The 24985-nt window shown below is 42.2% G+C and overlaps 1 protein-coding gene across 11 annotated transcripts; it reads left to right on the top strand.

Moving 5' to 3' along the window:
• Positions 1-7856: 7856 nt before the first annotated feature.
• Positions 7857-24980, top strand: LOC139376336 (5'-AMP-activated protein kinase subunit beta-2-like). Of its 11 annotated transcripts, none has more exons than XR_011627907.1 (10): positions 7865-8264; positions 8352-8436; positions 15525-15714; positions 16011-16162; positions 16292-16385; positions 20892-21006; positions 21686-21819; positions 21970-22038; positions 22270-23436; positions 23548-24980. XR_011627907.1 is itself a non-coding variant. In XM_071118754.1 (9 exons), the coding sequence occupies exons 3-9, from the start codon at positions 15556-15558 to the stop codon at positions 22345-22347; spliced, it is 801 nt and encodes a 266-aa protein (XP_070974855.1). In that variant the 5' UTR covers positions 8097-8227; positions 8352-8436; positions 15525-15555; the 3' UTR covers positions 22348-24980. The 11 variants fall into 11 exon arrangements, 7 of the variants coding, with proteins under 7 accessions (XP_070974855.1, XP_070974854.1, XP_070974856.1 ...); XR_011627906.1 differs by having other exon boundaries at positions 8089-8257; XR_011627908.1 differs by having other exon boundaries at positions 8145-8227.
• The last annotated feature ends 5 nt before the right edge of the window (positions 24981-24985 follow it).

Raw genomic sequence — 24985 nt, 5'->3', positions numbered from 1 at the left:
ATTTCACGGTAAGGTCTACTTGCTGTATTCTGCATTTCACGGTAAGGTCTACTTGTTGTATTCTGCATTTCACGGTAAGGTCTACTTGTTGTATTCTGCATTTCACGGTAAGGTCTACTTGTTGTATTCTGCATTTCACGGTAAGGTCTACTTGTTGTATTCTGCATTTCACGGTAAGGTCTACTTGTTGTATTCTGCATTTCACGGTAAGGTCTACTTGTTGTATTCTGCATTTCACGGTAAGTTCTACTTGTTGTATTCTGCATTTCACGGTAAGGTCTACTTGTTGTATTCTGCGCATGTGACAAATAAAGTTTGATTGGTTTGATTTGACTTGAAGTAACTAATGAGATCCATTTAGGTCTGCGTTATTGGTGATTCTGGAGAAGATAATGTATTAAGCACATGTTATTCTTATTCTTCCAGAATCCTTATACTTGATACACGCATTCTCTAACTAAAGACATTTCTTCTTACAGTACACAACTGCTGATAATCAAGAGTATCTGAAAGTTAAGAAGAGGACCAAACAAAAGTCAGAGAAGGTATCTAGCGATATCTTTTACATGCTGATGATGCCATCCATAGTTGATTATTTTATTCAACACGTCCATACAATCAATAGATTAACAATGCCTTGTGCCATTTTTGTGAATGAAATGCGTCTCAGTTAATGTATTAGGCGTCTAAGCTCAAAACACAACTTTGATAGAATAATCAACAGAAAGTCTCTACCTCTCAGTCCTATTCCCACTCCTCCAGAAGCAGGGCAGTGATGACCCCAGTTGTCCCTATAGCTCCGGGGGAGCTGCAGTCCCCTGGGACCAGTGATGATGAGGAGGCCACAGACCGGAAGGAGAGGGTCTCCAGTGCCAGGGAACGCCATGAGCAAGCCAAAGCCATGATGGACACATTTACTGAGAAGTTCCACTCTATCGCAGAGGATCTCCAAGAGATGAAGGTACTGGTCAGAGAAGGGACCAGTGGTCTCCAACCCTAGACTTTGAGATTGACAGAGTATGCATCAACCTTTGTTCCTACCCAGCACTAACTGATTTTACTGATAATCAAGACCTTCATTAGCTGAACCAGGTTGGTTAGTGCTGGGCTTTAAACAAAACCTTGTACATCCTGTGGTTCTCCAGGCTGTTGATCGCTAGTTTGTCAGCATAGATATGTGTGAAAACCCTGCGCCTCTGAAGATATACTATGTTTATATCAGAATCCTACATGAGCTGTAGAACTGTGATGTGCTAGTTTCCCCCTTGACTGCACCTAGATTCCCAGGAAGAGGTCCACTCGACTGCGGTCATCATGCTCCCAGTCTGCCAATGAGGATGGATCCCCTCTGGCCTCTACCCAATCAGATAAGGCCCTGAGGCGAGACTGGTCTCGACATATGATTACAGCCGGAGAGGCCGGTGGTGACATCAATCGAACACCTTCATCAGCGTCATTATTCTCTTTGCCAACCATTTATGAGGTCGTCAAGGGGAGCAGGGAGTCCAAACCTGATGTGTCCGGAGATGATGTCAAAAAGAGCAAGACTTCCAAATGTAAAGTCAGGCAAGGCTTTCGCTATTTCACCAAGGCTTTGACTGGACTGTTGGTTAGTACGTTTAGCTTTTTTCTCTGTGTCTGGTATGAGACCTTAACTGTGAGTGTAATTGGTATTGTTAGGGGAAATAACCACACAAGTTTTCCATCGGTGCTATGCTTCTGCTGGTCTACAGTACTCTCCAAAACACGTTACAAATGCCGTGGTCTATTGATTGAGTCATTCATTGTAAGTTCCTTATTTATATGAAATAATGAATGACTTCATGTCTCTTTTACTTTTCATGAACCTCCCAAAGCGTACAAAAGATGACCCTACTGGAGATGGACGGATTGCACGAAGTGTGACACCATCCAATGGCACACTCAACATGGTCATGGCTCCTCCACATCCACTCACTAACTGGCATTTGTGAACTACATTCAGACAAAAAGGCAACCGCATTTTGTATGGATGATATTTAGCAGAGGATATGTTTTTATTATATAAAGGATACAAATGAATAATACAACTGTTCTGTTGGGAGTAGCGGTGTTTGGGTGGAATCACTGGGGAAGCCAGAAAAAAAAGCCATATTACAACCTATGTGTTGTGATAATTGCGTTGTTTGCTCTATAAATCCTGTTAGTTCATGTGCATTGCGACCGTGATATACAGTTCTGTAAAGAAATGAAGAGACCACTGCAAAATGATCAGTTTCTCTGGTTGTACTATTTATAGGTATGTGTTTGGGTAAAATTAACATTTTTGTTTTATTCTATAAACTATTGACAACATTTCTCCCAAATTCCAAATAAAAATATTCTAATTTAGAGCATTTATTTGCAGAAAATGACAACTGGTCAAAATAACAAAAAAGATGCAAAGTTGTCAGACCTCGAATAATGCAAAGGAAAATAAGTTCATATTCATTTTTAAACAACACAATACTAATGTTTTAACTTAGGAAAAGTTCAGAAATCAATATTTGGTGGAATAACCCTGATTTTCAATCACAGCTTTCATGCGTCTTGGCACGTCTTGGCAAGTCTTTCATATTGATGTTGGGTGACTTTATGCCAGTCCTGTGCAACAATTCAAGCAGCTCGGCTTTGTTTGATGGCTTGTGTCCATCCATCTTCCTCTTGATCACATTCCAGAGGTTTTCAATGGGGTTCAGGTCTGGAGATTGGGCTGGCCATGACAGGGTCTTGATCTGGTGGTCCTCCATCCACACCTTGATTGACCTGGCTGTGTGGCATGGAGCATTGTCTTGCTGTAGAGCACTGCCTTGCTGAAGCACCCCCAGATCATCACTGATCCTCCACCAAATTTCACATAGGTTGCGAGATCTGGAAAGGCCTACAAGTCACAGTGTCTCGCACCTACTGTGAAATTTGGTGGAGGATCGGTGATGATCTGGGGGTGCTTCAGCAAGGCTGGAATCGGGCAGATTTGTCTTTGTGAAGGACGCATCAAGCCATGTACAAGGTTGTCCTGGAAGAAAACTTGCTTCCTTCTGCTCTGACAATGTTCCCGCAAGTCGCAAAGAAAACAGGAGCTGCCTCCTCTATTCCAGCACCATTTCAACATCATCAAACCCCCTCTGGTTAGTCTAATACAGTGACAACTAAAAGATACCAAAAACGATTTAGTCCAAACGTAAGCTAAATATGATGTGGCTGTCCATGGTTCTAATTTTTGTGTGCTTGTGCGTGTGTGTGCACATTCATGCAAGTAGAAAAAACCTGTTTACCCACCCTACTTATAGAGAAACGCCAATGCCATCCTCCTCTTTTGCATGCTGACGAAAGTGTCTATCACGCCATCATACAAATCAGGCTTTTATTTTTTGTTTTCCTAGGCTACCTGGCTAAAATGCATGCTTGCGAGCCTAACTTCCTTTCATGGGAAACGTTAGCTAGTTAACATTAGCCTTCTAACATCTATCTACATATTGAACTCTCAGGCCCAGGGGCACAATGTATGAATGAATGTTTGGATCAGGATCACTGTTATAATCATTGGCCAATACTTATTTTCCACCATAATTTGCAAATAAATTCATTAAAAATCCTACAATGGGATTTTCTGGAATTTTGTTCTCATTTTGTCTGTCATAGTTGAAGTGTACCTATGATGAAAATTACAGGCCTCTGTCATCTTTTTAAGTGGGAGAACCTGCACAATTGGTGGCTGACTAAATACTTTTTTGCTCCACTGTACATACACTGCTCAAAAAAATAAAGGGAACACTTAAAAAACACAATGTAACTCCAAGTCAATCACACTTCTGTGAAATCAAACTGTCCACTTAGGAAGCAACACTGATTGACAATAAATTTCACATGCTGTTGTGCAAATGGAATAGACAAAAGGTGGATATTATAGGCATTTAGCAAGACACCCCCAATAAAGGAGTGGTTCTGCAGGTGGTGACCAGACCACTTCTCAGTTCCTATGCTTCCTGGCTGATGTTTTGGTCACTTTTGAATGCTGGCGGTGCTTTCAATCTAGTGGTAGCATGAGACGGAGTCTACAACACACACAAGTGGCTCAGGTAGTGCAGCTCATCCAGGATGGCACATCAATGCGAGCTGTGGCAAGAAGGTTTGCTGTGTCTGTCAGCGTAGTGTCCAGAGCATGGAGGCGCTACCAGGAGACAGGCCAGTACATCAGGAGATGTGGAGGAGGCCGTAGGGCAACAACCCAGCAGCAGGACTGCTACCTCCGCCTTTGTGCAAGGAGGAGCAGTAGGAGCACTGCCAGAGCCCTGCAAAATGACCTCCAGCAGGCCACAAATGTGCATGTGTCTGCTCAAACGGTCAGAAACAGACTCCATGAGGGTGGTATGAGGGCCCGACGTCCACAGGTCGGGGTTGTGCTTACAGTCCAACACCGTGCAGGACGTTTGGCATTTGCCAGAGAACACCAAGATTGGCAAATTCGCCACTGGCGCCCTGTGCTCTTCACAGATGAAAGCAGGTTCACACTGAGCACGTGACAGATGTGACAGAGTCTGGAGACGCCGTGGAGAACGTTCTGCTGCCTGCAACATCCTCCAGCATGACCGGTTTGGCGGTGGGTCAGTCATGGTGTGGGGTGGCATTTCTTTGGGGGGGCCACACATGTGCTCGCCAGAGGTAGCCTGACTGCCATTAGGTCCTGAGATGAGATCCTCAGACCCCTTGTGAGACCATATGCTGGTGTGGTTGGCCCTGGGTTCCTCCTAATGCAAGACAATGCTAGACCTCACGTGGCTGGAGTGTGTCAGCAGTTCCTGCAAGAGGAAGGCATTGATGCTATGGACTGGCCCGTCCGTTCCCCAGACCTGAATCCAATTGAACACATCTGGGACATCATGTCTCGCTCCATCCACCAACAGACTGTCCAGGAGTTGGCGAATGCTTTAGTCCAGGTCTGGGAGGAGATCCCTCAGGAAACCATCCACCACCTCATCAGGAGCATGCCCAGGTGTTGTAGGGAGGTCATACACACTACTGAGCCTCATTTTGACTTGTTTTAAGGACATTACATCAAGTTGGATCAGCCTGTAGTGTGGTTTTCCACTTTAATTTTGAGTGTGACTCCAAATCCAGACCTCTATAGGTTGATACATTTGATTTCCATGGATCATTTTTGTGTGATTTTGTTGTCAGCACATTCAACTATGTAAAGAAAAAAGTATTTAATAAGAATATTTCATTCATTCAGATCTAGGATGTGTTATTTGAGTGTTCCCTTTATTTTTTTGAGCAGTGTATAATTAGTAATGCAAAATATTTCAGCATTATTAAAGTGACTGGTGTTCCATTATTAAAGTGGCAAGTGATTTCAAGTCTATGTACAGGGCAGCAGCCTCTAATGTGCTAGTGATGGCTATTTAACAGTCTGATGGCCTTGAGATAGAAGCTGTTTTTCAGTCTCTCGGTCCCAGCTTTGATGCACCTGTACCGACCTCGCCTTCTGGATGATAATGGGGTGAACAGGCAGTGGCTCGGATGATTGTTGTCCTTGATTATCTTTTTGACCTTCCTGAGACATCGGATGCTGTAGGTGTCCTGGAGGGCAGGTAGTTTGCCCCGGTGATGCGTTGGGCAGACCACACCACCCTCTAGAGAGCCCTGTGGTTGCGGGCGGTGCAGTTGCCGTACCAGGCGGTGATACAGCCGACAGGATGTTCTCAATTGTGCATCTGTAAAAGTTTGTGAGGGTTTTAGGTGCCAAGCCAAATTTTCCAGCCTCCTGATGTTGAAGAGTCGCTGTTGCACCTTCTTCACCACACTGTCTGTGTGGGTGGACCATTTCAGTTTGTCAGTGATGAGTACGCCGAGGAACTTGAAGCTTTCCACCTTCTCCCCTACGGTCCCATCGATGTGGATTGGGGTGTGCTCTCTCTGCTGTTTCCTGAAGTCCACAATCAGCTCCTTTGTTTTGTTGCTGTTGGTTGAGGTTATTTTCCTGGCACCACACTCCCAGGGCCTTCACCTCCACCCTGTAGGCTGTCTCGTCATTGTTGGTCATCAGGCCTGCTACTGTTGTGTTGTCTGCAAACTTGATGATTGAGTTGGAGGCGTGTGTGGCCACGCAGTCATGGGTGATTAGGGAGTACAGGAAGGGGCTGAGCACGCATCCTTGTGGGGCCCAAGTGTTGAGGATCAGCGAATTGGAGGTGTTGTTTCCTACCTTCACCACCTGGGGGCGGCCCATCAGGAAGGTCAGGACCCAGTTGTACCTTAATGATGAACTTGGAGGGTACTATGGTGTTGAAGGCTGAGCTGTAGTCAATGAACAGCATTCTTACTTAGGTATTCCTCTTGTCCAGATGTGTGATAGCATCGTCTGTGGATCTATTGGGGCGGTAAGCAAATTGAGTTTGAGTTTATTTAATTTTTACAGGGACAGTGCACATTAATCAACGTTTCAGTATAAGTGCAGGTTTTAGCCAGCCGGTTAATTTTCAACCGCAGTCCCTGGGCAGGTTATTTAAAAACAATTACAATATAGACAATCATTGAGCAGTGAGCACACGCAGAGCAACCGAGCAACATAGGACAAGCAAGACGTAGCATACAGACAGAGCAACAGAACAAAAAGCAGCAAGACAAAATTCATAAAAGCAACAAAGTGTTTCCACACCTCACGAGCTACAGACAACATGGAAAGCGGCAATACACAGCTAGGGATTATGATCACAAATCTGATTGACCTTTAGGCATGTATTCATACATTTTGTGAAAGTGTGATAGGTGGTGCAGTTATGTGTGTCTGATGGCAGTGTATTCCAGACATGGGAAGCTCTCACAGTGAAAGCAGATTTACTAAAGGTGCTTTTCCTTAAGGAAAATACAGTCACCTCTCATGACAGACCTTGTGGATCTGCTGCCATATGTTAGGGTTTTCTGTTTAACAAAAATACTGAGTGGAGGGGGAGCCAGGCCATTTAGGATCTTGAATACAAGACATGCGTCGGTGTATTGCACAAGATTTTCCCAACTCAGGAGCTCATGCTTTCTGAGGATGTAACAGTGATGGCTTTTGGGCTTCCTATCAAGCACTTTGAGAACCTGTTTGTAGATGGACTGAATAGGTTTTAATGTTGTACAGCAAGCTTGGGCCCAACTAGTCAAGCAGTATGTTAAGTGGGGAAGTATCATAGATTTGAAGTACAGTTTCGCTACCGCTGTAGTCAAACAATTTTGTATAAATCGGAAATTAGCTAGGTTGAATTTGGTTATCTGAATGACCTTTATCCACATGTTTTTTAAAAGAGAGTATGATGCCAAGGTACTTAAAATCATATACCACCTGGAGCTTCTCCCCTGACACACAGACATCTGGTTCAGTAGCATCTGTTGCCCTCTTTGTGAAGAACATGCAAACTGTTTTTTTCACATTGAGATGCAAACAAGAGTCACTGAGCCACTTTGTAACCTGGACCATTACAGTAGTGAGTTCTTGTGCAGCTTGTTGTTTGCTCTTTGCATGCACATCTATCACTGTATCATCTGCATGCATTTGAACTTCAGACCCAGTACAGACAGAATGCGTTTTGTAGTGGGTCTAGGGTGTCAGGTAAGGTAGAGGTGATATGATCCTTGACTAGTCTCTCAAAGCACTTCATGATGACAGACGTGAGTGCTATGGGCCGATAGTCATTTAGTTCAGTTACCTTTGCTTTCCTGGGTACAGGAACAATGGTGGACATCTTGAAACATGTGGGGACAACATACTGGGATAGGGAGAGATTGAATATGTATGTAAACACCAGCCAGCTGGTCTGCGCAGGCTTTGAGGACGCTGCTAGGGATGCCGTTTGGCCGGCAGCTTTGCGAGGGTTAACACGCTTAAATGTCTTACTCACCTCAGCCAAGATTGTTTTGCTTATAATCTGCGCAATGATGTGCCAAATCGTTCAGTGTATTTAGTGTATTTTTATTGGGTCATTAGAATAAGCTGCCATATGTGGTAATATTTCTCTAGGAGCTGATCCGTGCAGTATTGTGAAATAATTATATGGTGAAAGCAGTGCTGCGTTTTTAAAAGTTTTTATCCTATCAGTATCGAAACATGCTCCAATGACGCACAGCGACCGCTCTCTCTGGGTGGTGTTTTCTCTCTGCGCAGTGTTTTGGGAAACGCATGATCCATCTTCGACTGTTGAAGGAAAGATGCATCGTTAAAACACTCGTAAGCCTAAATTCGGGAAACCGGGCCCAGGTTAGGTGTACGTGTATCACCTTTTCAGTTCAAGAAACGTGTTTCTCTATTTGTCCCAATGTATGTATAGTTTTTCCTTGTGGTGTATCCGTAGTTGGTGATACGCATTGTGAAGAATAATGTTGATGTTGTTGAAGAGGAAGACTCAGTGGTAAACAAACTCCAAATCGTGTAATTTGGTGAGTAACTGCCACATACAGACTCGATTGATTAAAATGTGGTGTCATGATGTTAGCATAATGTCATGTGTTGACATTTCACACCCTAAGTATAGCCTAGCCCACGAAAGGTGTTGAGCCAGCTAAAACTATTCCCTGCTGCGATCAGGGAGCAATTGAATTTGATCTGTAGACTATAATCATTGCCAGATTGCTTGGTCGTTCAAGTTTGTTTCTTCGTTATTTTGGAGCAGCAAATCCAAGACCGACTTGATGATTGTCAGAAGTGTCTAGACAGCTGGTGGGCCATGCAGAGCGCTTCTATTTATGTTGCAGCTAACGTTAGCTAGCTAAGTACAGTCAATATTCAGCTGTTACCATTATCGCCAACTTTAGACATGGATTGTTCGCAGATTTGCTGGCTATTCTGTATAGCTAGCTAGTTATGCAAATGACAGGGTTGCACAAATGAAAAGGCAAAACATTTTGCTTAAAAGTCCAATGTATCCGTTTTTATCTCGGTATCAAATCATTTCTGTGTAATAATTAAAACTGTAATATGTAACCCAACCAAATTCACATAGAAAAGTGAGTTATAGATCTGTTATTCTCATTGATAGCAAGTCTAAGAAGTGGTAGATCAGTTCTATGTGTGCTATTCTATCCTTCCCATTCTTAAATACATAATTTTGTTTACTTTATTTTCGGTTTTCTACACCAGCTTCAAGAAGCTGAAAATACATTTTGTTGGTCATTGAAAATATATTTCACAGCGGTTTAGATGGTACAATGATTCTCTATCAATGATTCTCTATCATTGTTCCTTATAAACTGAAATTATGCGAACTATTATCATTTTAGCAACCAGGAAATGGTGGAGTGATTTCTTCATATTGCACCTTTTTTAAGTACTTATTTATAACAAGGGTTATATGGAGAAAATCAGACCTCTGAAATGAAAATGTATGGCCCTCCCTTCAGCTAAATATATTTGACCTAAACCCTCCCTGAACGCTAAAAAAAACAAAACAAGTGACCCTCCCCTACACCCAGAATAAAATGAAAACATGAAGTGGATAGCAGAGAGCATGTCTACCATTTACCCTCACTTCTTGGACAGACCAGAGCCTTAGTGCGTCTTGTTTGGAACTAAACACTCCCTGTTTGCAAATAATTAAATCTGAAACTTAGTAGGAATCTGAGCATACTTTCAAAAGTTAGGCCTATCTTTCCACCCCAGACAGAGAAGGCCTACTGATGCAGAGAAATGTAAGCTTTCACTGCTGGCTATTCTTCTTCTGTGGTTTAACCTAATGAGAGAAGGTCACAAGTGTTTACCTAAAAGCTGTCTGGTTTTAAACATCTTCTATTGTACAGAAAGTGAATGAATAGCTTAATCAATAAATATAACTTTGCTCCGTGCTTCTCCAAGCATGCACTTCGTAGCCTATAGGCTACGGATCATTTGATTGAGACCACGCTAAATAGCCCATAGGCTACGGATCATTTGATTGAGACCACGCTAAATAGCCTATAGGCGCACTTGATATTGGAAATGCCGAGTGGAGAATCACACATGAAGGGAAGCATCAGGCAGGCATCGATATATAGCCTAATAAGCAACTCATTCTAAAACACTGAGAAATATTGACATTTCATCAATTACAAATGACATTTTCCTCCAGGTAAACATTCTGTATATTTCGATCCATCCCTTACTGTGGTTGTTTTAAATTAAAATGAAAAAAATAAATAAATGCTAATAGCTATTTCTTCTTCTTAGCAAATAGCTATTTCTCAAGCAAGAATTTAGCATGGACTGACTGGGAATGGTCTGAGTGGGGAGGGTAAAACTGAAAACTAGCTGTTATTGACAGAGAGGTTTGGAAGTGGAACTCTCTTTTTTTATTGGTCTGTTGACTAATTTACCACCTGGTGATGTCACCAGGCAGGCCAAATCTCCATCCCAACAAACAGGGATGGAGTTTCAGGCTGTATTTTCAAACAGCTCTTACACTAAAATGGCATTATCAATTTCACAGTATTATTCCAACCTCATAGTGTGGGAATATAAACTCAGCAAAAAAAGAAACGTCCTCTCACTGTCAACTGCGTTTATTTTCAGCAAACTTAACATGTGTAAATATTTGTATGAACATAACAAGATTCAACAATTGAGACATAAACTGAACAAGTTCCACAGACATGTGACAAACAGAAATGGAATAATGTGTCCCTGAATGTCCCTGAATAATGTGTCCCTGGGGGGGGGGGTCAAAATCAAAAGTAACAGTCAGTATCTGGTGTGGTCACCAGCTGCATTAAGTACTGCAGTGCATCTCTTCCTCATAGACTGCACCAGATTTGCCAGTTCTTGCTGTGAAATGTTACCCTGCTCTTCCACCAAGGCACCTGCAAGTTCCCAGACATTTCTGGGTGGAATGGCCCTAGTCCTCACTAGAGGTCGACCAATTATGATTTTTCAACACCGATACCGATTGTTGGAGGACAAAAAAAAGCCGATACCGATTAATCGGCCAATTTTTTTTTACAATTTATTTGTAATAATGACAATTGCAACAATACTTAATGAGCACTTATTTTAACTTAATATAATACATCAATAAAATCAATTTAGCCTCAAATAAATAATGAAACATGTTCAATTTGGTTTAAATAATGCAAAAACAAAGTGTTGGAGAAGAAAGTAAAAGTGCAATATGTGCCATGTAAGAAAGCTAATGTTTAAGTTCCTTGCTCACAACATAAGAACATATGAAAGCTGGTGGTTCCTTTTAACATGAGTCTTCAATATTCCCAGGTAAGAAGTTTTAGGTTGTAGTTATTATAGGAATTATAGGACTATTTCTCTCTATACCATTTGTATTTCATATACCTTTGACTATTGGATGTTCTTATAAGGACTTTAGTATTGCCAGTGTAACAGTATAGCTTCCGTACCTCTCCTCGCTCCTACCTGGGTTCGAACCAGGAACACAACAACAACAGAGCCACCCTCGAAGCAGCGTTACCCATGCAGAGCAAGGGGAACAACCACTCCAAGTCTCAGAGCGAGTGACGTTTGAAACACTATTAGCGCGCACCCCGCTAACTAGCTAGCCATTTCACATCGGTTACACCAGCCTAATCTCAGGAGTTAATAGGCTTGAAGTCATAAACAGTGCAATGCTTGAAGCACAACAAAGAGCTGCTGGCAAAACGCACAAAAGTGCTGTTTGAATGAATGCTTATGAGCCTGCTGTTGCCTACCATCGCTCAGTCAGACTGCTCTATCAAATCATAGACTTAATTATAACATAATAACACACAGAAATGTGAGTCTTAGGTCATTAATATGGTCAAATCCGGAAACTATCATCTCAAAAAAAGACGTTTATTCTTTCAGTGAAATACGGAACCGTTCCCTATTTTATCTAACGGGTGGCATCCATAAATCTAAATATTCCTCTTACATTGCACAACCTTCAATGTCATGTCATAATTACGTAAAATTCTGGCAAATTATAGTTCTCCATGAGCCAGGCGGCCCAAATTGTTGCATACTACGCAAGAGAAGTGACACAATTTCACCTGGTTAATATTGCCTGCTAACCTGGATTTCTTTTAGCTAAATATGCAGGTTGCGAATGCGCACTGCATCGATTATATGCAACGCAGGACACGCTAGATAAACTAGTAATATCAACCATGTGTAGTTATAACTAGTGGTTATGATTGATTAAGTTTAATGCTAGCTAGCAACTTACCTTGGCTTCTTACTGATTTCGCGTAACAGGCAGGCTCCTCGTGAGGCAGGTGGTTAGAGCATTGGACTAGTTAACCTTAAGGTTGCAAGATTGAATCCCTGAGCTGAGAAGGTAAAAATCTGTTGTTCTGCCCCTGAACAAGGCAGTTAACCCACCGTTCCTAGGCCGTCATTGAAAATAAGAATGTGTTCTTAACTGACTTGCCTAGTTAAAGGTTAAAGATTTCCGATTGTTATGAAAACTTTAAATCGGCCCTAATTAATCGGCCATTCCGATTAACCGATCCAACTAGTTCCAGACGTGCTCAATGGAATTGAGATCCGGGCTCTTCACTGGCCATGACAGTGCACAGCATTGAGATTGCCTGCAATGACAACAAGCTTAGTCCGATGATGCTGTGACACATCACCCCAGACGATGACGCACCCTCCACCTTCAAATTGATCCCGCTCCAGAGTACAGGCCTCGGTGTAACGCTCATTCCTTCGACGATAAACGCGAATCCGACCATCACCCCCGGTGAGACAAAACCACGACTCGTCAGTGAAGAGCACTTTTTGCCAGTCCTGTTTGGTCCAGCAACGGTGGGTTTGTGCCCATAGCGGACATTGTTGTCGTTGATGTCTGGTGAGGACCTGCCTTACCAAAGGTCTACAAGCCCTCAGTCCAGCCTCTCTCAGCCTATTGCGGACAGTCTGAGCACTGATTGAGGGATTGTGCGTTCCTGGTGTAACTAGGGCAGTTGTTGTTGCCATCCTGTACCTGTCCCGCAGGTGTGATGTTCGGATGTACCGATCCTGTGCAGGTGTTGTTACACGTGGTCTGCCACTGCAAGGACGATCAACTGTCCACCCTGTCTCCCTGTTGCGCTGTCTGAGGTGTCTCACAGTACGGACATTGCAATTTATTGCCCTGGCCACATCTGTAGTCCTCATGCTTCCTTGCAGCATACCTAAGGCACGTTCACACAGATGAGCAGGGACCCTGGGCATCTTTCTTTTGGTGTTTTTCAGTCAGTAGAAAGGCCTCTTTTAGTGTTCTAAGTTTTCATAACTCTGACCTTAATTGTAAGCTGTTAGTTCCACAGGTGCATGTTTATTAATTGTTTATGGTTCATTGAACAAACATGGGAAACAGTGTTTAAACCCTTCACAATGAAGATCTGTGAAATTATTTAGATTTTTACGAATGATCTTTGAATGACAGGGTCCTGAATAAGGGATGTTTCTTTTTTCGCTGAGTTTATATGAAGCACAGGAAAATCATGTTTTTGACTGCACTGGCCTTTTCAACATTCAGTCCCCTTCTTTGGTCTCTCAGCTGCTTCCACTTCAGTTCAAGAGGTATAGGCCTACATCAAGCATTCTATGTTTTCTTTTGTATTTCTGTTAACTTTTGTTGTTGACCTTTATCTATTTATTTAACCAGTTAAGAACAAATTCTTATTTACAATGACGGCCTACCCCGGCCAAACCCGGACGACGCTGGGCCAATTGTGCTCCGCCTTATGGGAGTTCCAATCACGGCCGGTTGTGATACAGCCTGGATTCGAACCAGGGTGTCTGCACCACTCAGGAGCCCTACCGGGTTGTTCTACCTCAACACGTACAATAAAGTGAATTTCAACACCCACCGTCTCAAATTGTTTTGAAAAATGTTTCAGTTGTAAGAAAAACAGATAAGATAAGCATTCCTGCAACGTTATTTTGTTAAAAAAATCATTTTTGATTGCACCCTAATTGGCAATTTTTTGTTTGTTCTCGGGTTCATGTAACATTCAATAAACATAGTACCAAATATCCGATTTGGACCAAACTTTTTTTCTAACAGTGAGTTAGACATGAGGAATCCAAATAAATTCTCAAAAGCTACACTCCATGCCAATACTACCCCAACAATGAGTATACAGTATCAGTTCTCTATGTCTGACAAGTAGTACAGGGCTGCGGCCCAGAGTTTTATTTCTTTATCCTATATAATGTACTCTCATTGAATTTGGTTATGTTTTTTTAGCCTGTTCAGAGAAATTAGTCATTAGTTGTTGGGTTTATGTCCCATCCTACATCCTGATATTACCAGGTTCTGACCACTAGATGGAGGTTTTCTTGCAATTAGGTGATTACAAAATGACATATTGGTTTTCCTACCCTGTAAGCAGTCTATGGACCAGGTATGACAGCAACAGATGCTTTGGTTTTGTTTCTGGCCACTCTTTCAAATTCTAACCTTTTAACATTGTGTCACAAATCCAATGCAATTCCGTGGTACCTAATATTAGCATTTTCACAGTTCATGTCCAAATCATCCTAAAGTATCTAAAAATGGATTGTGTAACTCAATGATGTTACAAATAGATGATTTGGATATGAAGCATGAACATGCTAATATAGGTACCATTGACATGCATTGAATTTATTGCCACAAATGCTAAAAAGTTTGCATTTGAAAAGTTTGGTCCAAATCGGATGTTAAGTACTATAATGATTTGAATATTATATGAATCCTTTAAATTAAAATGAACAATTTGTGTGCAATCTTTTAGCTTAATTTCTCAGATCAAATTACATTTCAACAAAATAATGTTTCCCTGAATGCTTATTTGATCTGTTTCTAAGTACAGAAATAATTTCAGAACACTCTGCGATGGTGGTTGTCATGCCTTGCTGAAATGACCTGGAATGACCCTAAATGCTCAGAGGTTGGTGTGGGTGGCAAGCTATGTCTTGTTTATAAGATGGTGGTGATGATTGTTCTATTTATTTCACCTTTATTTAACCAGGTAGGCCAGCTGAGAACAAGTTCTCATTTACAACTGCGACCTGGCCAAGATAAAGCAAAGCAGTGCGACAAAAACCACAGAATTACACATGGGATAAACAAACGTACAGTCAATAACAATATAAAAATCTGTGTACAGTGTGTGCAAATGAAGTAAGGAGGTAAGGCAATAATAGGCCATAGTGGTAAAGTAATTACAATTTAGCAATTAACACTGGAGTGATAGATGTGCATATGAGGATGTGCAAGTAGAAATACTGGTGTTCAAAAGAGCAGAAAAACAAATATGGGGATGAGGTAGGTAGTTGGTTGGATGGGCTATTTACAGATGGCTGTGTATAGCTGCAGCGATCAGTAAGCTGCTCTGACAGCTGATGCTTAAAGTTAGTGAGGGAGATATAAGTCTCCAACTTCAGTGATTTTTGCAATTCATTCCAGTCATTGGCAGCAGAGACCTGGAAGGAAAGGCAGCCAAAGGAGGTGTTGGCTTTGGGGACGACCAGTGAAATATACCTGCTGGAGCGTGTGCTATGGGTGATGATGACTGTGTATGTTTTCTTTCAGCTTGTCCTGGCTGGAGACTGAGTGAAGGATTATGGGTAACACAGGTGACCGGATGTCCGGTGATCGCCATGGTGCTAAGGCCCATCGATCAGACAGCAGAGGCAGCGACAAAGACCACGAGCCCAGCAAGATGGTGGACAGCACAGACGATCCTAACATCTTCCACACACACGGACTGGGGTCCTCCAAGGTACCTCAGCACTGCACTGGATCATCAGATTTATTTTATGGAGGGCTGTGAAGACCCTCACAGTAGCCTCCAACCTTTACCCTAACCCATCAAAAAATTGTAATGAAACCAGTTGGATGTAATCTGTTTTAGGAGTGTGGAAACAGATGTAGGTGGGGGGAAATGTCCAGCCCATTTGAAGGAGATGACGCCACCTTAGCTCAGGTCCAGGTCGCACGTAGACGCCATGAACAAGAGCTAAGAACACCTAGACCCTGGCATTCCCACGTTGTGATTTCAGCTGATTCTCCCCTCAGGCGTCGGACAAGGAGGAGCCTGACCTGGATGACTTGGTGAAGACGGGGCCTCAATCCAGACCTACAGTCATCCGCTGGGCCGGAGGAGGGAAGGAGGTCTATATCGCGGGCTCCTTCAACAACTGGGGCAACAAGATCCCCCTCAATAAGAGGTAGGAGAAGAGAGGCCCTGGCTTACCAATAAGGTCTGATACACTGTATTACTCATATACTACCTTTTATTAGTGACACCATTTTGACACATTTAATAGTACATTAACACAGATTTTTTCCCCCCCAAGCCACAATGACTTTGTAGCGATCCTGGACTTGCCAGAGGGAGAGCACCAGTACAAGTTCTTTGTGGACGGACAGTGGGTCCATGACCCCTCAGAGGTAAACCCTACATAGGGCTCTGGCCTAAAGTAGACTACTAGATTGATTGATTTTATTTTCCAGTAAAAAATGCATATAAAGTACATTTGGAAAGTATTCAGACCCATTGACATTTTCCACATTTCTTACGTTACAGTCTTATTCTAAAATGGATTAAAAAAAATAACAAATTCATCATTCTACACACAATACCCCATAATGACAAAGTGAAAGCAGGTTTATTAAAAACAAACAAATTGGAGTCCACCTGTGGTAACTTTAAATGATTGGACATGATTTGGAAAGGCACACACCTGTCTATATAAGGTCCCACAGTTGACAGTGCATGTTAGAGCAAAACCAAGCTATGAGGTTGAAGGAATTGTCCGTAGAGCTCCGAGACATTATTTTGTCGAGGCACAGATCTGGGGAAGGGTACCAAAACATTTCTGCAGCATTGAAGGTCCCCAAGAACACAGTGGCCTCCATCATTCTTAAATGGAAGAAGTTTGGAACCAACAAATCTCTTCCTAGTGCTGGCCGCCCAGCCAAACTGAGCAATCAAGGGAGAAGGGCCTTGGTCAGGGAGGTGACCAATAACCTGATGGTCACTGACAGAGCTCCAGAGTTCCTCTGTGGAGTTGGGAGAAACCATCTCTGCAGCTCTCCACCAATCAGGCCTTTATGGTAGAGTGGCCAGACGGAAGACACTAGTCAGTAAAAGGCACATGACAGCCTGATTGGCGTTTTCCAGAAGGCACCTAAATGACTCTCAGACCATGAGAAACAAGGTTCTCTGGTATGATGAAACCAAGATTGAACTCTTTGGTCTGAATGCCAAGCCTCACATCTGGAAGAACTCTGACACCATCCCTGCAGTGAAGCATGGTGGTGGCAGCATCATGCTGTGGGAATGTTTTTCAGCAGCAGGAACTGGGAGACTAGTCAGGATCGAGGGAAAGATGAATGGAGCAAAGTACAGAGAGATCCTTGATGAAAACCTGCTCCAGAGTGCTCAGGATCTCAGACTGGGGCGAAGGTTATTCTTCCAACAGGACAACGACCCTAGGCACACAGCCAAGACTATGCAGGAGTGGCTTCAGGACAAGTCTCTGAATGTCCTTGAGTGGCCCAGACAGAGCCCAGACTTGAACCCGATCGAACATCTCTGGAGAGACCTGAAAATAGCTGTGCAGCGACGCTCCTGATCCAACCGGACAGAGCTTGAGAGGATCTGCAGAGAAGAATGCAAATACAGGTGTGCCAAGCTTGTAGCGTCATACCCAAGAATACCCGAGCCTGTAATCGCTGCCAAAGGTGCTTCAACAAAGTACTGAGTAAAGGGTCTGAATACTTATGTAAATGTTCTATTTCAATGTTTTACTTTTTATGAATTTGCCAACATTTCTAAAAACCTGTTTTTGGTTTGTCATTATGGGTTATTGTGTGTAGATCAATGAGGGAATGTTTTTATTTTTTAATCAATTTTAGAAAAAGGCGTAAATTCAAGGGGTTGGTTGATTGATTTAATTTATTTGACAATTATTTATATCCATACATAAGGGTGCTCCAGCCGCTGACGCCTCCACATACAATTTAGGAAAATCATCAAGGACAATACAATAAAGCTTAACAGCTAATGTCCATTGTGGTCCTTCTGAAGGGGAAGGGGGAATGCAACAAGGTTAGGCGCCAATTGTAATGGCAACAGACAATGGCAGACTGTTTGTTTTATAACATGAGATAACTAGTGCAATTCCCTTGCCTAATAAACAACTATGGACATACCCTTAATATATAAAACATTACATTCCTAATATATACAAGACAATCACAATATGATAAACAACAGGCACCAAAATACTATATGCAATCCCAGGCATTTCCTTCTCAGCCACGTACTATAATCTTACGACTCACTTTTGAAACTTGCTACTATTTAGCCATTTTTTCAGTGAGAACTTGAAACTACATTTCGAGGTTCTACATTTTAGATTATTTGGAAGACTATTCTGAGTATGAAAAAGTTTCCCCAAACCACTTGTACACCTAAAAGGAAGTCAGTTTCACTCCTTGTAGTGGAATAGTTATGGTTATCTCGTACCAAGTTAAAGTAGTTACTTTAAGTGGCTTGCAAAAGTATTCACCCTCTTTGTCATTTTTACTATTTTGTTGCCTTACAACCTGGAATTAAAATATATTTTTGGGGGGTTTGTATCATTTGATTTACACAACATGCCTACCACTTTGAAGATGCAACATATTTTTTATTGTGAAACAAACAAGAAATAAGACAAAAAAACAGAACTTGAGCGTGAATAGCTAGCTATTCACCCTCCCAAAGTCAATACTTTGTAGAGCCACCTTTTGCAGCAATTACAGCTGCAAGTCTCTTGGGGTGTGTCTCTATAAGCTTGGCACATCTAGCCACTGGGCTTTTTGCCCATTCTTCAAGGCAAAACTTCTCCATCTCCTTCAAGTTGGATGGGTTCCGCTGGTGTACAGCAATCTTTAAGTCATACCACAGATTCTCAATTGGATTGAGATCTGGGCTTTGACTAGGCCATTCCTAGACATTTAAATGTTTCCCCTTAAACCACCCGAGTGTTGCTTTAACAGTATGCGTAGGGTCATTGTCCTGCTGGAAGGTGAACCTTTGTCCCAGTCTCAAATCTCTTGAAGACTGAAACAGGTTTCCCTCAAGAATTTCCCTGTATTTAGCGCCATCCATCATTCCTTCAATTCAGACCAGCTTCCCAGTTCCTGCCGATGAAAAACAATGGCAGGAACTGGGTGATGATAGGTGTGGGGTTTGCGCCAGACATAATGTTTTCCTTGATGGCCAAAAAGCTACATTTGTCTCATCTGACCAGAGTACCTTCTTCCATATGTTTGGGGAGTCTCCCACATGCCCTTTGGTGAACACCAAACGTGTTTGCTTATTTTTTATTTTTTAAGCAAGCTATGAGGTTTTCTGGCACTCTTCCGTAAAGCCCAGCTCTTTGGAGTGTACGGCTTATAGTGGTCCTATGGACAGATACTCCAATCTCCACTGTGGAGCTTTGCAGCTCCTTCAGAGTTATCTTTGGTCTCTTTGTTGCCTCTGATTGATGCCCTCCTTGCCTGGTCCGTGAGTTTTGGTGGGCGGCCCTTTCTTGGCAGGTTTGTTGTGGTGCCATATTCTTTCCATTTTTTAATAATGAATTTAATGGTGCTCCGTGGGATGTTCAAAGTTTCTGATATTTTTGTATAACCCAACCCTGATCTGTACTTCTCCAAAACTTTGTCCCTGACCTGTTTGGAGAGCTCCTTGGTCTTCATGTTGCCACTTGCTTGGAGGTGCCCCTTGCTTAGTGGTGTTGCAGACTCTGGGGCCTTTCAGAACAGGTGTGTATATATACTGAGATCATGTGACAGATCATGTGACACTTGACACAGGTGAACTTTATTTAACCAATTATGTGACTTCTGAAGGTAATTGGTGGCACCAGATCTTATTTAGAGGCTTCATAGCAAAGGGGGTGAATACATATGCATGCACCAATTTACTGTTTTTTTTAATGTTTTATAATTTTTTGAAACAAGTAATTTTTTTCTTTTCACTTCACTTCACTTCATCCAAATAAAAATCTATTTATTGTAATGCAACAAAATAGGAAAAATGCCATGGGGGGTGAATACTTTTGCAAAGCACTGTAGGTACCTGGGGACCATACTGTGGACAATCTTATGTACAAGACACATTTTAATCTGAGAGGCTCCTCTACCTTGAGCCATCTAAGGCTTTAAAAGTGGGAACAGTCAAGATGCGTAAGTGCTGGAAGTTTAAGAATAATCCTGACTAATTTGTTCTGAGATGTCTGCAGTTGGTAGAGCATGGCACTTGTAACGCCAAGGTAGTGGGTTTGATTCCCGGGACCACCCATACGTAAAACGTATGCACGCATCACTGTAAGTTGCTTTGGATGAAATGGCTGAATGGTTCTGAATACTTTCCGAATGCACTGTACGTATATGCCATTTTATCCAAAGCGACTTACAGTCATGCGTGCATACGTTTTACATATGGGTGGTCCCGGGAATCGAACCCACTACCATGGCGTTACAGATGCCATGCGCTCTACCAACTGAGTTACATATGCACACAGTACAAAAACGTGACAGAGATAGCAGGATAAAGTCAGTGACTTGACTTATTTCCATGTCATTTTTGAGACGCAACCCAGGCCTATCCCCCCCCAAAAGAAAATGGCCATTTGCAGCCAGTGGTTTGGCGATCCAGCTGTACTGTCTTTGTTATTAACTCTTTATAAGCCCTGGTTAACCCTGCTATAACACGCCCTCCTGCAGCCAGTGTTTTGGTGATCCAGTTGTACTGTCTTTGTTATTAACTCTTTATAAGCCCTGGTTAACCCTGCTATAACACTCCCTCCTGCAGTCATGTGTTTTGGTGATCCAGCTGTACTGTCTTTGTTATTAACTCTTTATAAGCCCTGGTTAACCCTGCTATAACACTCCCTCCCGCAGCCAGTGGTGACCAGCCAGTTGGGCACCATCAACAACCTGATCGAGGTGAAGCAGTCGGACTTTGAGGTGTTCGATGCTCTGCAGGTGGACTCTCTGGAGTCCACTGACACCTCAGGTCAGTAGGCGCTCTAATCCTCTGTTGTCCCTCTTGGGTTAAGCATAGCATTGTGCTGACCAAGATCTGCCAAGGCTAACACAGTCACGTCAAACCGTGCAGCTAGAAGAACAGCAAAGTAGTTGCGTTTCATTTAGTTTGACCTGCTTTTCTATTGACGTTTATGTTGTATATACCCATAAACATTATGCTGAGTCATGATTTTGACTGGCTGAGAAAATATGCCAGTCTTGTCCTGAAACGATCATTCTGAATAGGACAGTGGAGATCGAGTTTTAACATTGAAACTATGTTGCAAATGTCGAGAGACAGACAGAAACATTTGTACAACCCCCCCAATAATGTGTAGATGCCTTTTACGTTGCAGATCATGTTAATAAATTGGCTGGCTGAGCTGATGGGACAGATGATGAGCAGGGATTTCTCAGATGGAACAGAAAACAAGATTCTAATTCTTGTGTCATAGGCTTACCCGTAATAAACAGCTTTTTTAGTATGGCTTAGAACGCTTCTCAACCAATCACAATGCTTGTTTTGACCAACCCGTTGTAGAATTAATCATGAGCAGGTGTTTAGGATAAGTTATGTAAGTTGGTGAAAACACAAGAAATCAGTGTCACCCTTTGAGAGTATATGAATGTCATGCTGTGTGTTTGTGTGTGTTATTGTGTCTTCTTAGATCTGTCCAGCTCCCCTCCAGGGCCCTATGGACAGGAGCAGTACATGTTTAGGCCTGAGGAACGCTTCAAAGCCCCGCCCATCCTCCCCCCACACCTCCTCCAAGTCATCCTCAACAAGGACACCAACATCTCTGTAAATTTCTTTCTTCCTCAGTCTCCCTCTCTTTCTATCTCTCTCTCCTGCTCTCTGTTCTCTTTCTCTCTCTCACATCGGCGTGTGGTAAACACACATTTGGAAACTTCTTGATTGCTCATTCGTCTTCCGTCTTTCCCTCTCCTACAGTGCGACCCAGCCTTGCTGCCTGAACCCAACCACGTGATGCTCAACCACCTTTATGCTCTCTCAATAAAGGTACAGTAGGAGGGCATCAACAGCCCCATCCCACTTCTTACTGCACTACTTATAGATTAACAGTCCCTTTCATAACCTAGCATTAGTAATGCATTACTTTACACGATCTATCTGTCTCACTCACACATTCACTCCCTTTCCCCTCCCTCAGGATGGCGTGATGGTGCTCAGTGCGACTTTACATGATCTATCTGTCTCACTCACACATTCACTCCCTTTCCCCTCCCTCAGGATGGCGTGATGGTGCTCAGTGCGACTCACAGATATAAGAAGAAGTACGTCACATCTCTGCTCTACAAGCCCATCTAACCTGTCTGTGTAGGTGCAGAGTGCTAGAGGGCGGCATGTTAACACTGTACTGGGTTTAACCATCGTGTAGCTGAGATTGCACTAAACTAACAGTTTACTGATGAGACTGGGGGCAAATCTCAAAGGACACCCTTTTCCTTGTCCAGTGACCTACAGGGCTCCACAAAGGGCTCAAAGTAATGCACTCGATGGGGAATAGGGTTTCATTTGAGTCTCAGCGTGTGAGGGAAAATACTTAGCATTCACAGTTTGATAACGATAAGAAAAGGGACTGAGAAGGAGACTACTGTGTGTGTTTGCGTGGAGCACTTCTTTGCTTGTGGGCGTGTAGAAAGAACATTTAGTTCCATTAAAAACATGAAGGTTTGAAGAAAAGTCCTGATGGAACTTGGAAATGCATATAATCAAGATGATGTTTTATTAAATGAGCTTTTAAAAGATATGAACAGGGAAAGAGGGCCGTTGAATGCCGCTGGTTGGATTATGGTACACTCCCATTCTTTCTCCATATTAATACAGTAGTTGGACATGACTGGAGTAACTGCAGGTTCTTCCTGGTTTGGTCCCAATGGGTTGATGACCACTAATCGAACCATGATATGCAATTGGATAGGCTGTAAATTGAACTGAATTATAATGAAGTCAAAGTATAACAAAGGATGGGAATAATATTGTATAGCCCGTTTAAGCCTATCACACTGGCCAAATCAACTTTGTTTCCACGTCATTTCAATGTTAGGACGTCTGTGCTCATTGGGATATGATTCACACTTTTGAAAAATGTGAAAATCCCTTTAAACTACTGTAGAGGCCTCGTATTAATTAGAGTATATTAACGAGGGGTTCTCGTTGGGGAATGTTGGACCGTGGCTGTAGACCTGTGCTTAGTGCTTTATGTCTTTATGACACGGTGATGCAAGCACTTGAGTTACCCATCCATGCGTCTCCAACAAATGCTTTAAGCAGGACTGTTGACATAAGCTTTTAACTATGCAGGTATACGGAAAAATATTGCTCAGTAGCTTTATGTTGGACCTCGGTGTCCAAGCTGCATTTTCTAGGCCTTAGATACAGAAATGGCTGTGCTACGTGTTTCTCTCTCTAGCCCATTTTCTATTTATCCAATAGGAATCTATTTGTCTGTGTGCCATATTTATAGCTTACACTCCCAAATACTGGTTTGTCTTGAATGTTGTGGAGCAATTGAATGTCTAGTACGAACAGTTTACTGTAGAATATGTGGTGGATTTTATGGATTTCAATCAAGATTCAAAATTTCATTCAGTAAAGTATAAAATGGCCAATATGGATTTCAATCAAGATTCAACATTTCATTCAGTAAAGTATAAAATGGCCAATATGGATTTCAATCAAGATTCAACATTTCATTCAGTAAAGTATAAAATGGCCAATATGGATTTCAATCAAGATTCAAAATGTAATTCAGTAAAGTATAAAATGGCCAATATGGATTTCAATCAAGATTCAACATTTCATTCAGTAAAGTATAAAATGGCCAATATGGATTTCAATCAAGATTCAAAATGTAATTCAGTAAAGTATAAAATGGCCAATATGGATTTCAATCAAGATTCAACATTTCATTCAGTAAAGTATAAAATGGCCAATATGGATTTCAATCAAGATTCAAAATGTCATTCAGTAAAGTATAAAATGGCCAATATGGAATGTGGAAAAGCGTAATTTACTTTCATCAAGATTGTTAAATTTGAGTGTTCTGTGAATCGAACTTCAAATGTTTGACCATACACCATTTCATATTTGTACGTTGTAAGAGTACCTGTACCTGTTGCTTGTGATACCAGTAATCAATGTGGGCTGATATGTAGGTATATACTCCAAAGAGAATATAAATATATAAATGAGATTTTATTTGAAAAAACTGAGTAAAGAAATGATTACTGAAAGCCATAGCTCACTCTGAGACGATACACTGCAACACCTTCCTAATATTGAGTTACACCTCGCTTTGCCCTCAGCCTCAATTCGTCAGGGCAGGGCCATGGACTCTACAAGCTGTCAAGTGTTCCACAGGGATGCTGGCCCATGTTGAGTCCAATGCTTCTCACAGTTGTGTCAAGTTGGCTGGATGTCCTTTGGGTGGTGGACCATTCTTGATACACACAGGAAACCGCTGAGCGTGTAAAACCCAGCAGCGTTGCAGTTCTTGACACACTAAAACTGGTGTGCCTGGGACCTACTACCATACCCAGCTCAAAGCTACTTAAATCTTTTGTCAGACCCATTCACCCTCTGAATGGCCCACATACACAATGTCTCAAGGCTTAAAAATCCATCTTTAACCGGTCTCCTCCTCTTCACCTACACTGATTTGAAGTGGATTTAATAAGGGATTATAGCTTTCACCTGGATTCACCTGGTCAGTTTGTCATGGAAAGAGTAGGTGTTCCTAATGTTTTGTACACTCAGTGAACGATATGTGATATTCTGGAACTTGATTAGGTAAAAACAAAACTTGAATTTTTAATCTGTTAGCTAACATGTTTTTTTCTCCTCCAAAATGCTTTGCAGCATCATTGTAAGCCAAGTACTGTAGAAGGTTGTTTCAGTTTGCAAATAAAAAGGGGAGACATGTTGACTCTAAAGTATCAGTCGT

Source organism: Oncorhynchus clarkii, chromosome 20 (assembly GCF_045791955.1).
Source record: "Oncorhynchus clarkii lewisi isolate Uvic-CL-2024 chromosome 20, UVic_Ocla_1.0, whole genome shotgun sequence".
Classification (NCBI taxonomy): Eukaryota; Metazoa; Chordata; class Actinopteri; order Salmoniformes; family Salmonidae; genus Oncorhynchus; species Oncorhynchus clarkii.
This window is presented reverse-complemented; position numbering and strand designations above follow the sequence as displayed.